At 30.1% G+C, this 14,693-nt stretch overlaps 1 protein-coding gene across 11 annotated transcripts in view; it reads left to right on the top strand.

Moving 5' to 3' along the window:
* The window catches only part of LOC125067160 (modifier of mdg4), a 335,555-nt gene that overhangs the window by 123,052 nt on the left and 197,810 nt on the right, over positions 1-14,693 (top strand). Inside the window, exon 5 of one of the 11 annotated variants that reach the window (XM_047675564.1) lies at positions 13,620-13,933. The exons of the other annotated variants lie outside the window; for them this stretch is intronic. Within the exon in view, the coding sequence (XP_047531520.1) occupies positions 13,620-13,918 (299 nt within the window). The 3' untranslated portion in view covers positions 13,919-13,933. Of the gene's footprint in view, positions 1-13,619; positions 13,934-14,693 lie in introns of those variants that run through there. 11 annotated transcript variants of the gene reach the window in all.

The following is a 14,693-nucleotide window of genomic DNA, read 5'->3' as shown; positions in this document are numbered from 1 at the left end:
CAGCTATCTGCCAGTGAAAGTCCCGTCAAAATAGGTCCATACGTTCCAGAGATTAGCCGGAACAAACGTAAGACAGACAGACAAAAATTGTAAAAAGTGTTATTTATGTATATGTTCCGTGTACACATACATATGCATTTAGTAAATCGCGGTTATTTTAATATTACAAACAGACACTCCAATTTTATTATATGTATAGATATTGACCAATTATATCGCTTAAATTCAATGTCATATTTGTTTATTTACTTTACTCCTCTTGTGATCGGAATCGACTCAAGCTGAATCATTGCTGAAAACTAATGATTTTGAAATATTCATCAAGCAAAACATTTTTGTGAAAATGTCATTTTTGTTTTAGAAATACTTATTGGTATAGTTGAATTATATTAGTCAATATAATATTGATGTTTGTTATTATATTGCTTTAGTTATTATATCTGTGTATTGTAGTTAATGAAAGTATTGTTAAAAATTATATATGCATCAAAGATGTACAAAAATTGTAATGATTTTATTAGAAGAGGAAGTCTACCTATCTATTGACTTTAAAATATATTATTTTCAAAATAAGCAATGTAATGCATTATGATTTGTGCTTTATGACATTTTGGTTTTATTAATCAAACATATAGCATTTGTACATTCTATGAAGGTTTATTAATTAGAAATATTTTTTATTTTGATAAAACATTTGGGTCTACCGGAGAAGTTTTGTCTATGCCTGTGCGTATGCATAATTAGGTAGATGTATGTTTATATAGTGAAAATGATTATATTGGTTACATAATCATTAAACATTTATCGTTTGTTGAATATTAATAAATATAAGCTTGACTTGACATGCTGTAGGTTATTAATTAATCATTTGACAAGAACACATAATTCATACATTTTTCTACTTGATTTAAAATGAATTATAACCTCTGTAAAATTATATGCCAAAAATCATTATAATATACATTGAACAGGTATATGATTTTTTTTTTGGAAAAAATATTTTGTAAAGATTTACTTAATAAATACTAAATATAATATAATAAATTCTAATATTAACTACGTTATGAAATATTTGTAATTTCTCACTAATTCCCGAAACAAAAAACTTAATACATAAATAGGTTGCTTTGTATAAAAATAGCATTGCCTTATTTATTTAACATATAATTAAATAATATTAAATTATAAATGAATATTTTCAATAAGTATACATTTTTTAAACAAAAAACCTTCACATAAACGACCACCGGAGTGCCACCAGTCATGGGATCTAAGATGTTATGTCCGTTAAGGCTGTAAGTACATTGGCTGGAAATCTTCAACTGGAATACAACACTACAACAATACAATACCCTCACTGGTGGGTTGTCCAAAGTCCTTCCACCGGTAAAATGGTTTGAATGGCATAAATGGTTTTAATTTTCAGTTTATTTCGACGTTACCAAAGTCGGTGGTCGAGTGCTCATCATTAACGGTGAACGTTATAATAAGCAGAATTGCAGCGGATCAAGAATATCTTGGAGATGCACTAAGAGAAATGTAGGCTGTAGAAGTAGAGTGTGGACGATTAACGACCATATCATTAAATTCGTGAGTCGTCATGATCACTAGTGACTTTATTACACATGAAAAGAGATTTTACAGATATTACAAATTATTTCTGTTTTATGGAATTTATTATTATTTATTTATATGAAATATTTTTAGTTTGATATAATTTTCTCGTTTAATGGTTTCGACGAAAGCTTTGTCAAAGGCGGCAGAATTGTTTTAGTTTGATCTTAATTTATAGTCCAGTGGTAATACATGAAAAGGGTTATTGGAAAGTCTAAAACGTTCTATAATACCAGATTTTGTTTTAATATTTAAAATATATGACGATATTTCTGTCAAATATATGTAATATATTTCGGAATGTTTGTGCTGTGATGTTAATAAGTTTTACAAGCCCGTTTGTACTTGCGAGTCAAAGTATTTAGTGTGGGTCCATATTCGGGCATAAATAAATGTGATTATACGAAATAAATAATGCTAATTTAATTGGAATAAAACATTGATTTATTTAAAGTTATAAATAAAGATTTATTTTTATTTTTTTGTCATCTGTCATAATAATATTAGTCAAAACATGTTATCGCTTTATTTAATCAATTTCTGAATAATCATCGTTTATCGTAGAATTATTCTTTGTATACTAGTTGCTCTCATATTGATATTTGTCTGTTTCAGTTTACAGGATACCGAGTCGATCCAAAAAAGGTTTGCTCATGATCAATGGCTTCACGTTCTCGGAGTACAGTCCCATGTTCTGGTATTGTACTAGGAAAAAGAGTAGGAACTGCCAAGCCAAGGCACGCACGGATGCCCAAGGTAACTTGAGGTTCCTACAGGAGAATCATACGCATGAGCCACCGACGTACCACGTGACATCCTTTGGGCATTATGTTAAAATTAATTAATAGAATCTAGAAACATACAGATTGCACTTGTGTAAAATTATGTGTCTCATATATGTATGTATACGAAACGTTATCGGCGACGATATATTACTACTTACTACATCTTGTCGTTAAGTTAAAGAACGTGCAAGTATTTTTTGTTGTGAAATTAAAATTAAAAAAGTTAAAAGTGATGATGAATGTGTACATCTATTTTTATTGAGCTTTATTGTATAGCTAAATTAAATTTTAGTTTTTCTGTTGTTCTTGTATAGTTGTATAATAATGTTAAAATAAAAAATCATTCAATAATATATATGCTTTTATGCTTTGTCTCGAAATTTTCTGTTTATAAAAATATAATGTGTTAAAGGCAGGTGTTTCTTTTTACATGTAGCAGCAAGCTAGACGGGCAATAGGCCATCGGATATCTCTCTATAGACGTTGTCACTTAAGTACATATATACACAAATATTTGCACCAGCAATGCGCTGCTATTAACAAGGTATTATGATCCTCTTGTTATAATTGGCAAAGCATAGTGGTAATAAAATATTTTCAAATTAAATATGTAGGTATATGTAACTTGTAATTTAAATGTTTTATTTTATGAATAAAACAATACTTTCTAATAATACGATGTAACTAATTAGAAAGTTTATATTTAGTTTCGCCTTTTTTAAATATTACAATAAGATTTTAGGGTTCTGTAGATTATTAAATATAAGCTCTTAAAAAATGTCCGTTTAATAAAATATACATAAATCACTTCTATATTATTTGTGTCATGGTGTGAGTTTATTATTTTATATTGATATGAGAAGTTCAATTCTATATAAATAATGTATTAAATATTAAGTTAAATGAAAAAATTAACAAAATAAAAACAAAATCTCAATCCCGTAAGTGTTTGGAAGTACCTAATAATAGCATGACATTCTGTTTGAATAGAGAGTACGAAAGAAAGTCTTCCACGTGACGCAAGGCCTCTGTAACGCATAATTGGTGCTACAACGTGCGATTCTTGTAGCACGAGGCTCTGTTTCGTGTCGCATGTCGTAAATTGTTTCAAATTCACCAACCCATGACGAAGCCCTGGGGTTGTTTCATGAGCAGAGGCGTAACAAATACTTTGTCACATGCTGGCCGTTAATACTAAGCAAAACAGACTTGTATATTATGAATGGTAACAATAAAATATTATTTTATATTTCGTTAAATGTTTAAACAATATCTTTGCGAGAGACGATTGATCCACTTTTAGAAAACTAACGGGAAACTAAACTTGAATATATGTTTCAAGCAATTAGTTACGCTATTTTAATTGAACTGAACTAATTCGTTTTAAGTGCTTTTATAATTTATTTCACCGAATACATCCATATTCAGATTCACATATTGATTTTCTTTCTCAGATCTCGTCCAAGCGATACTGAGAGCCAGGTTCTGCAGGGAGTCAACTAATATTTACATTGGTGGGCACAAGTTTTTCCGACATTCGAGATCTCTCATTGGAAATAGGATCAGATGGACGTGCGCTAAGAAACACAAGTTGAAATGTAAAGCGTCCGCTGTAACTATCGATGGCGTTGTCGTTTCCACTACTGGATTACATTCTCACAATTGATAAATCGTTGAAGCGACTCTTTATTTGTTAGTTTTTAACCCGGTACTGACGATAGCTTGATCGCCAGGCGATGAACTGGTCTAGAGGTCACTGGTCAATAATAAATGTTATGTAAGCCATTGTTCAATTTTTATTGAATGTACGTCATAGTACAGATTATGAATTGTTGGGTTGTTTAATTACTTTTTTATATTTTGACTTTATGTCGTGTCTTTTGGAATTAATATAGCCTACCAGTGTCTGCGCACCGAGAGTATTTAATGACTGACAGCATTGTATTAATAAAAAAACATATTGTACGAATTACAACTACTGCTACGCTAGTCTTGACCACTGGATTTGAAGGCAACAGTAAATTCTTGCAGGAAGTAAAGTCGGCCGCAGTTCTTAGTGTTTAATTAAATTCATTCATTGCAGTATTTGTCACATTTAATGTTGACATGTGTAGGTAACCTTAAAACTTAGCTTACTTTATTATTTATTCCGAATAATCTTGGCTTTAATTGCAACTCATAACGTAGAAACGTTTTAAAATTAGTTAGTGAAATTTCTTGACGACCACGCTCCATTTAAACGTATAACAACATATAACACAGTATATGTATAAAATTGATGTATCGGTGGTGGTAACGATAAGAGAGATATTTATCTAGTACGTAAAAAAATTGAATATTCGTGTTTATGTTTTTTTTTTTTAATTCGCTTAAAAGTTTATCAACTTTGTAGATAGAAAAATGTTACTAGAATCGCGATCTTCAGTGCCGTAGCTTAGAATTTTGTGAAACTAATATATTTTTTATACATTTTAATGTAGATTGTAGTCGAATAAGCCTTACATTCCAATCACAGAGTAAGTTATGTTGATATTTTTATAATATTTAAGTATAATGACGTATTTTAATAATGTTACCAAAGGAGCTTTTATTGTTCGAATTGATGCTGTTACGGATTTCGGGAAAATTACGACCAAAAAAATTCAAAAACATTTTTAATGAAACAAAATTAAATATATGGAAAGTATTAATTTGTTTGAATCGTGTTGATAGTGTTGTATGTTATATTATTTTTCGTTTTATTAATTGTATATACTAATCATATAAAGATAACACAGCAATGTATTACATTAGAATGAGCATTGTTTTATTAAAATTCTGTTTAATATTCAAACATCGTTTTATTTTCTTTTGTAAGGTTCAGGTATATTGAAATAATTCTTATGGGAAGTGTGATTTATTTGGAGGCGAGATTGAACTATGTCCCAGGCCGTGTAAGCATTTGTCCTTATGCTATGCAATTGAAAAATGTTAAGCTGTAATTTATTTTATTTAATACGTTTAATTTTCGTTTCAAATGCTTTAAGGATAAAACTTTTTGGAATGAAGCGCCGTAAGATTTACAGATATAATTAGATCTGTAAGGAGCATTAAAAATTTACTTAACTTTGATTATATTTATGGGTACAGTTAGACTAACCGTTTTTAGCAAAAAATAAAACAGTAATCGGTGTAAATCAGCCAGTAAGCAAGCTCACACATGTAGCCTTATCGGAATAACATTTGAAACAGATAATACATTAATAGCAGAATTATATTTCATTAATTATCTTCTAATACAAGTATTATTATTTTTTCAGAACTGAAGATAATAACTCTAGGTAATAGAAAAGCTGTGTATTTAAATAATTATATATTTAGATACCAGCGACAGTTAAAGACGGGGACAATTTGGCACTGCTCGAAGTATCATCGAGGGTGTAAGACCAAGGTTCACGTGAACCACGAATGGGAGCTCGTCGCTTTTATTGGCAAACACGACCATCCGCCAACTAACATCGTTCAAACATCCAACGGGGAGTACGTTAGAGTCAACTATGATTAAGTTTAGAATATTAGATAATGTATGTCGATTTAAGTGCTGTATACAAAATACCAGGTTATAGTGTTTTGTTTAAGCCCATGTTGGGCGTCAGGTATCCTAACACACGGGATCAATACTTTCTGTTGTTGTCCTGGGGTTTGAGAGAGTGAACCGGTATAACGACGTCACACTACGACTCACGGCGACGGAGCAGTATCACGAAGCAACTACTTTATTAATTCAGCTGACTCTCCCGGTATCGCCCACTTTAATTTAAATTATAAATTTAAAATATTGTCTGTTACATAATAATGATGCCTAAAGTATTTTTTTAAATTGGTTGAAGTATATTGTTAAGATTTACTTGTAACTCGTTTAATAGACTAATTCGTACATAAACATCTTCATTAAATAGAAAAAATAAACGGTCGTGATTTTGTTATTAGGATCGACCATACAAGTTCTCCAGGTTTATTGTGTAAATATATATTAACAAGAAGATAGTAGTTTTCTTTTAGTTCATTTAATTTATTTATATCGTTATATTCATAACTCATTATCTCCCGCGGCTCCGCTTATGGTATAGGAAAGGTATGTCCGTGAAAGAGCAATAGGCAGAGAGACAGACAGAGTAATTTTCACATTTAAAATATTAGTGTAGATTAAATACGTAAGTAACATTTACAATTAAGTAAGCTTATATAATTAATAAAATACTTATATTATATTATTTAACGTTAACAAAAATATTGTGTATTAAATGAAAACATATATTTAGTTTATTTTTATTCTATCAAGAAAGACTGGATTAAAATGGCGTCCGTCTTAATAGAAATTTAGCATATTTAAATTGTAATATAATATTATTTCTTTTAGGTTACAATGCTTAAAATTATATAAATATCATTGATCTTAGTGACGACAGGAATTCCTGTTCTTAAGAATACCTAGGTAGAATTTTTTAAACCTAACAAAATCGAATAATGCATTTTATTGTAAATTTTAACTATATTTAATTATATAGGCAAGTAGATATTTAATAATAAAAGATATATCTATTTAAGAAATATATATTCGTTTCTGAATCATGTTTTCGATGAATATAATATCGGGTAGACCCGACGGCTAATGGCCTAATATATATATATATGATTATTTGTTATTGTACATGTATAGCGTTAAGCGCAACAGTCGTGAGCTAGTTTTGCGTCCATTTATAACAGAGGCTTCCAGCATGAATGGGAGCTATAGTTCGTGTTTTTTTTATTAAAGTATAATTTAGAAATTACTCTTCAGAGTTTTTTTGTTTTAATATATTTTATTAGAGCTTTATATTAATTACTAAATCTTATGTTAATTTGATTACGATAGATTTCATTGTTTCTGTATTTAAGTTTATGTTTCATGTTCTATTGCACATTCTTCACAGGGGAAATGATTGAGTTGGCTCGAGGCGCCAAAGTATTGAAAGTCGGCGACCACGTATAATAGACAAAAGTGTTCAAAGTTCAACTACAGGTGGTACTGTACCAAGTATCACCGAGGCTGTAAGGTGTCACTTATCACCACTCAAGATTTGAAGATAGTTGAATATATTGGCACGCACACACATAGCCCGCCACAACTTTATCTCTCTGGAAGTGGAAAATATATTTGTTTTAACAATTGAATAAAATATATAAATATAATTAAAGTCATAACAGCGTCTAAGATGTTCGACTACTGAGCTAAGTCATACTTGAGATTTTTCAGGCATTCTAAGGTTATATGTGGATATAATATTTCCGTACGTGTTGGTAAATACTTATGTGTCACATTCACGTGTAGATTTCCAATCACGAATGATTTATAAAAATATTTCAAGCTCAAGAAAATTCGGTGCGCTTGCACAGATTTTATCTCGGAATTAGTTAGAGTTCTCGTATTCTAATCACTGGGCCTAATTGTCCAAAAAGTCAAAAATTGCCAAAGCTGTATTTATTATAAAGTATATTTAAGTATTTATAGAGATTACATTAAAATAATGTAAATTTTAAGAAAAGCAAGAAATAAAATAAAAAAAAGAAACAACTGAACGTCTAATATAATAATTTTACATGTGTAATGTATTTTTTATGTATGTATGTGTCGTTGTCATGTCGGACTTAAATAAATAATCGGTCAAGTGTATGAAATTTTACTATATTTGTTGTAGAAAAACAAACCCTAAGATTACGAAATAAGTGATAATAAATAAAATATAACTGAGGTGTCAGAAGTATGTAAGTATAATATATACTTATATTTCTTACAATTTCAATGTTTGTGGGCGGAAATAACCACTTTCCATCAGGTGTCTCAATTGCAGCCTCATTGCCAGCCTTGAATTAAGGCAACTTACTTGAGCTTTTTACTACTGAAGTGAAAACAATGCATGCTATTAAACGAAGATATGTTGGATTCGATTTTGACCATAACGTGCAAATTACAGGGGAGATGATCGAAATGTCGAGAGGACAAATGGTTTTAAGATTTATTGAGTTCACTTTCAATCGTAAAACGATATCCAAGAATCAGCAGTGGAGGTGGTACTGCAGCTCATACCACCGAGGCTGCAAGGCGTCCATCGTTACTACAGCCTCGCTCCGGGTGGTCATGGTAGTAGGTGAACACAACCACCTACCGCCGAACCTTTTCAAAACTTCAAGCGGCAAATATTGTTACATCAAATAAATACTACACTACTACACTTTAATATCTGAAATATTATTTGAATGAATCTTATTATTAAGATATGTTAAAAATTCGTGTTCCCTTTTAAGGGCATTTTATACTTATGTGTGTGTATATATAGAGTGATACTGTTGAGGTTACTTCTGCCATTCTTGCTGAGAATGTAACCTCAGTACCTCAGTGTTTACGTGTTAAGAAAGTAAATCTATTTAAAATAACTCGTGTGTTAGTATTATTACATTGATACTTTTTGATTTGGTTGTATTATTCATTACAAAAGAAAAAACATTAATCGTATACTAAAAGTAAATAAAAATTCGCGCTATTCAAAATGGATATGACAGGTTATTGTAATTAGTCTATATTGTACAGTAATTATTAACAATAGTGTATATATGGTTTGTATGTACAGTTTTTGAAATAATAAAAAAAACACTATTTGTAAATATTTTTTCTATTAATGTAGTGATATTATTTTTGTTTTTAATTAAATTTAATTTTAGCAGAAGCAATATTTGGAATATCAAGACGAGGTTACCCCGTCATAGAGCTCGGCGGAAACCGGTTCATAAAAGACTACGAGTTATATGGAAAAGCAAGATGGCGTTGCGTCAAGAGGACGTACGGATGCCGAGCTTCCATCACTACTTTGGAGAACACCATAGTCAAAAGTGTACCAAGCCATAACCATTGATGACTTAATGAAAATAATAAAATAAGCTTGTAAACTAAATTACATAAGTTGCTACTACAACATACAATATACAAGATTTATCATCTAATATGTAGCAAACTTATATACTTATATGATTATACATATATACATAGAGTTCAGAGGACAGCTATAGTGGACAACATATAGTGAAACGTACTTAAGGTAACTACTTTGTGCAAGCTTGTCTGGGTACCAACCACTCATCACATATTTTCTGCCAAGCAACAATATTGATATTATATTAAAATATTATTATTGTTGTGTTCCGGTTTAAAGGGTGAGTGAGCCAGTGTAACTACATGCACGAGGAACATAACATCTTAGCTTCCAAGGTTGGTGGCGCATTGGCGATGTAAGAAATGGTTAATATTTCTTATAGCGCTAAAGTAAGCGCTATGGGCGGTAAACACTTACCGCCTACATTTATATGTATAATAAAAAATAAAAAAAAATTTTTGGCTGAACGAAAAACGTCTTCCGAGTAAATTTTATTTTCGTAATTTATGTGGTTCCTTATTCAACATTTCTTATCCAGTTCTTAGATTACATCGAAAATCTGATCGTCGTTGCTGATGTTTACGTGGTAGCGAGGTGTCTAACAGACGGATAATAGAGTTACTATGATCTTATAATTAATATAGAATAATATATTTTGTCTGTTAATTAGATTTTTAGGTTATGTTACTTTTCCATAAACAACATCTAAATATAAATTCGTAAATATAATTCTTTAAATGTTTTCATACAATATTGAAAAAATACACTGAATTGTTGGTACTACTGTATTCTCTACATTAAACAGATATTCAGATGTTAATTTAAAGGAATTCATTAAATAATTCTTTATTCGAAAGATCAAAATAATTGTTTAAAAAGTATGTAGAAAATTCTTAATAAATTTCGAAAGCCCGCATCAAATTTGTCTCCACCGTGAATGTATTATATCTATGTAATTCAACTACCGGTACTTTCAAACGAGCACTGTCGTTCACCCCTCGTTTTTAAAAGGGGTTAAAATAATAACTGTCTTTAAAAGGGGTTCGACCCCACGTGTTTTTTTTTAAATATATTTGTTCTAGGCTAAAAGAAATAATAATTCTGGTATGGAACAGCGATTCGATCTTCAATGTGGCCTTTTATAAATTATTTACGTTTTTATCTTAATACAAGTTTAGAACAACGTGTAGAAGCTTGACCTCTTTCTAATAATAGTAGATGGTAGTCTTGCATATCGATAGTCGACTATCGATATACTATCGATAGTTAAGGTGTTAGCGATAATATTGATAGTCTATCAATAGTATTGCAAAAACCATTTTAATTTTAACCTAAACTATCGATAGTCCAATACTATGTTAGCGATAGTAACAATAGTATCGCTGCTACCAATAGTATTGCTTACAGAGAGCTAGCGATATTATCGATAGTATCGATAGTATTGCCGTAATCAATAGTATCTCTCACGGAAAGCTATCGATATCCTGAATAGTTTTCGAGGTCAATTATCGATAGTCAAACTATCGATAGTTCTGCAACGCTGGTAGATGTCAATCGTCAAGACACGTACGATATGTAGAGCTGCTCAACGATATAGGAATGATTTAATTAAGTGGCTGCTAGGTCTGACAATGAAAATTCAATTGGACTAGTTTTATAGGAATAATATTACATATTTCTTAGAATAAGTCTTTCAAAACATGATTGAAGAATAGAAAGCTATACACGAAGAAAAGAAAGATTAAAGTAGGAGAAGAAAACGTTGGTACAAAATTGTATGCTAGGATTGATCATTGATCAACCACGACAAGTATTACTACCAGTACATTCATGTGCAATGCAAGCTACTCTGTTGAAATTACAAGAGTTGATATATACATTTGATTAAATTACTCTACATAATTAGCATAAAAAGATCGTATGAGAGTAAACTTCACTAAGTATAATATAGAGTAATTACTTGAAAAATTATATTTCATATTTCAATAATATGTATGTGCGTTACTTATTTAAATTATTCGATAGTTTGACAGGCGGATGGTATTCCGTCGTTGCATGAAACTACCCCATATTGTCCTACACTCCCTACCCTAATTTAAAATCAGGTAGAACCAGTAAACATGTAGTTCTTGTAAAAATCGCCGGCTGTTAATGTATCGTGGATAAATTATTATTAAAACTTATAAAATTAGTATTTTGATTTTTGTAGTATTTGTATATTTATAGTCGTGCTTAAGTTGTACTGGAATCTCGATACTTTATTAAGTGATTGTGTCAAAACTCTACATTTTTTTGGAGATATACATACATTTGGTTTACATAACGATGTAAAGAGCTTTGATTTCATGGCCAGTGTTGTACGGTGATAGTGAGGTTATCTATACAATATCGACAATATCGAGTTATATAAAATCGCATCTTCAACGATCCTTCAAATCTTTTAATATTCCTTAACATATTTTAATAAAATAACGACGATTTATTTTTCTATTGATTTGGCCTATAGAATTTATTTTTAAACATGAGCTTTCTTAAATTTACATGTAAGTGTAGGTACATATGTTTGCGCGAAGCTTTAGATGTATGTAAGTAAGTAAGACTATTGACATATTTCTATTAAATATTTTGAAGTAAAACTTTGAACGTGGTGTGTGATATTAGAAGATATTTATGTTGGCTGCTATAATTATTGTTAAATTAAGTAAGGGAATTATAATTTTAAGATAAATTATATATTTTTTTAATTCCATGTCTTGTACGCAAGGGAAAAAAAGAAAAATAGTCTTATGTTTTTGAAATACGACATGACTATAATAAAAAAAATTTAGGTATTTTAAACAGTCTTAATTTTTTATTTACTGAGTTGATGACTTGTTATACTTACTAATGTATTTATTTTATAAATTAATAGTCTATAGTATTTTAATAATAGTATTTGACCTAATTATTATATTTTCAGAAGCAATATTCGGAGTCACGAGCCGTGGTCATCCCGTGATCCAGGTGGATAACTACAGATTCCTAAAGGACTACACGAATCCTTCGAGCCACAAAACTAGATGGCGCTGTGAAAAGAGAAAATTTAGGTGTCGGGCGTCCGTCATGACGATAGATGATGTTATTGTAAGAATTTCCGGATCACACAACCATTAATAAACCTTGATATATATGAAATTCTAGTTAACACCCACGGGTTTATCTGCGTGGCTAAAATACGTCAAGTATATACATACACATACTTCTTTGAGTGTACATTTAGGTGTTTTGCTGTGGTAAGCTTATCAGTAAAATTAGCTTAACGATCTTGACTCAATGTGGAAAAAATACCTAGTCTTGTTATATTCAATAGTTTTTCCGTTTACTCTAAATGTATTTATTAAAAGGTATTTTTATTTATAATTAGTTTTCGAAGCTATTTCTTTTGTAATAGTCATTTATTAGATTAATATGTTTAGTAATTATTGTATTATTAGAAACAAATTGTTATTCTAAGGTAAGTTTGTTGTTTTTAATCGATGTATGAATCTTCATATTGCAATAAAATCTTTAAGACATTTTTAACCTTTTAAATAATAACTTAATACTTTCACTGGTATGTACATAAAACTAACAGTATGAAAATTGTACGAATATTTATAAATTCAATGTTAGTAGTGTGCAGTTGTTTCATTTATTTAATGATTACGTCATTATAATTATTATGTAATATTTGATGACGTAATATGGAATTATTATTTTAGTTACATTTATAACGACCTCTCGCGGCGGAACGGCGATTCTGTTTAATAACTTCAAGTTTTTCCTCGCGTCGGAGTTCAACAACAAGAGAAGATGGCGTTGCTCGTTCAGAAATTATGGATGTAAGGCGGCTCTGACTACTGTCGGTGACGTGGTTGCGATGTATACAGATAATCACAATCATTAGAAATGTTTTAAACTAATATTTGAATTTCGAATAGTTTTAATTCAACTATTTTTATTTATTGATATAAATGTTTATTATCAATGTCTTAGTTTTTCATTGACGGTTGCAACTCATATTGTTACAGTTTTAAAATTAATTTTTATACACTAAATTAGGATTTTTGAACGTTTTAAATGTTATAATACAAATGTATTGAACCACAGGTTTTGTTTTAATTTTTTTTGGCAAACAACTGTCAAAGAAATATTATTGTAAATACTCGTGTAGTTAAAAAGTTTGTGTTTTATACTAGTTTCATATAGTAAAATCTTGTTAAAGGCCAAATCTAACACTCGTTTTTTTTTACAGTCATATTCGTTATGAATAAAGACGGGAAACGAATAGCAGTATTCGAAGGATACACGTATTACGCCAGCGATAGACTCCGAGCGGAGATCTCCTGCGGCATGTGGAGATGTACTAAGGGGTACCCTTGCAAAGCTAGGTTCAAAGCGACCCCTGATGGTGAAGTGATAAGGGTTACCACACTCGAACATAACCACCCGCCCCCCAGGATTGAAATTCATAATGGTGTCATCAGAAAAATATCGAAAAAGGAGTATTATTTTAGACATAATTATTACGATCCTCATATAAAATATGAATAGGTTCCATATACTTTTGTTATATATAATATTCATAAATTATATTATGTAGTAATTATATTTGTAATCCACATAATCTCAAATACTATTAAACCGATTTTGATGTTAAGTTTTTGGACAGAATTTTTACACCAACGTTACATTTGAAATTGTATTTTTACTTTAATCGCGCCCAAAGAAATGTCACTTCAAAAGTCGTAAGTAAAAAACGCAATCTGGGATTTTGTGGATTCGGGCGCATCCTACTAAGTTCTGTGGATATTTATATAAATGTAGTGTTTAATGAAAACAATCACCTTTTGTCATGTTTCAATTTAGAAGTATTTGTTTAAATTTGGAACTTGAACTATGAGTGATGTTGCACCTTATATTATAAAACCTTATTTCGGCAGTCAGGAGACAGTCCTGGCACACAATTGTTTTAGTTCGATTTTTGAAAAAATAACGTAAATCTATTTATAATGTAAAGTTAATGAACTAATTATTTTTAACGCTATATTATTTTAAATTTTAATAAAAAATATTAGTGTCATTGCAATTGAATATCATTAAGAGCTTTAATTTCTATAAAGTATTTAGATTTCCATTCTGTATAATTTTTTAAACGTATTTTTGTATATTATATGTTAACCCCTACGGTACTTTCACACTTGTCATATGCGAGCGAAAAAGCGCGCTCATGTCAATTCAATCTCATTCGTATGAAAATACCATTAGTTTTTAAATAGTGAAGGGTTTGTTTTGGAAATTAATAAATAATTGCCTCACATTGACTTTT

Source organism: Vanessa atalanta, chromosome 11 (assembly GCF_905147765.1).
Source record: "Vanessa atalanta chromosome 11, ilVanAtal1.2, whole genome shotgun sequence".
NCBI classification, from domain to species: domain Eukaryota; kingdom Metazoa; phylum Arthropoda; class Insecta; order Lepidoptera; family Nymphalidae; genus Vanessa; species Vanessa atalanta.
The sequence above is the reverse complement of the archived record's forward strand: the minus strand, read 5'-3'. Positions and strand labels throughout refer to the sequence as shown.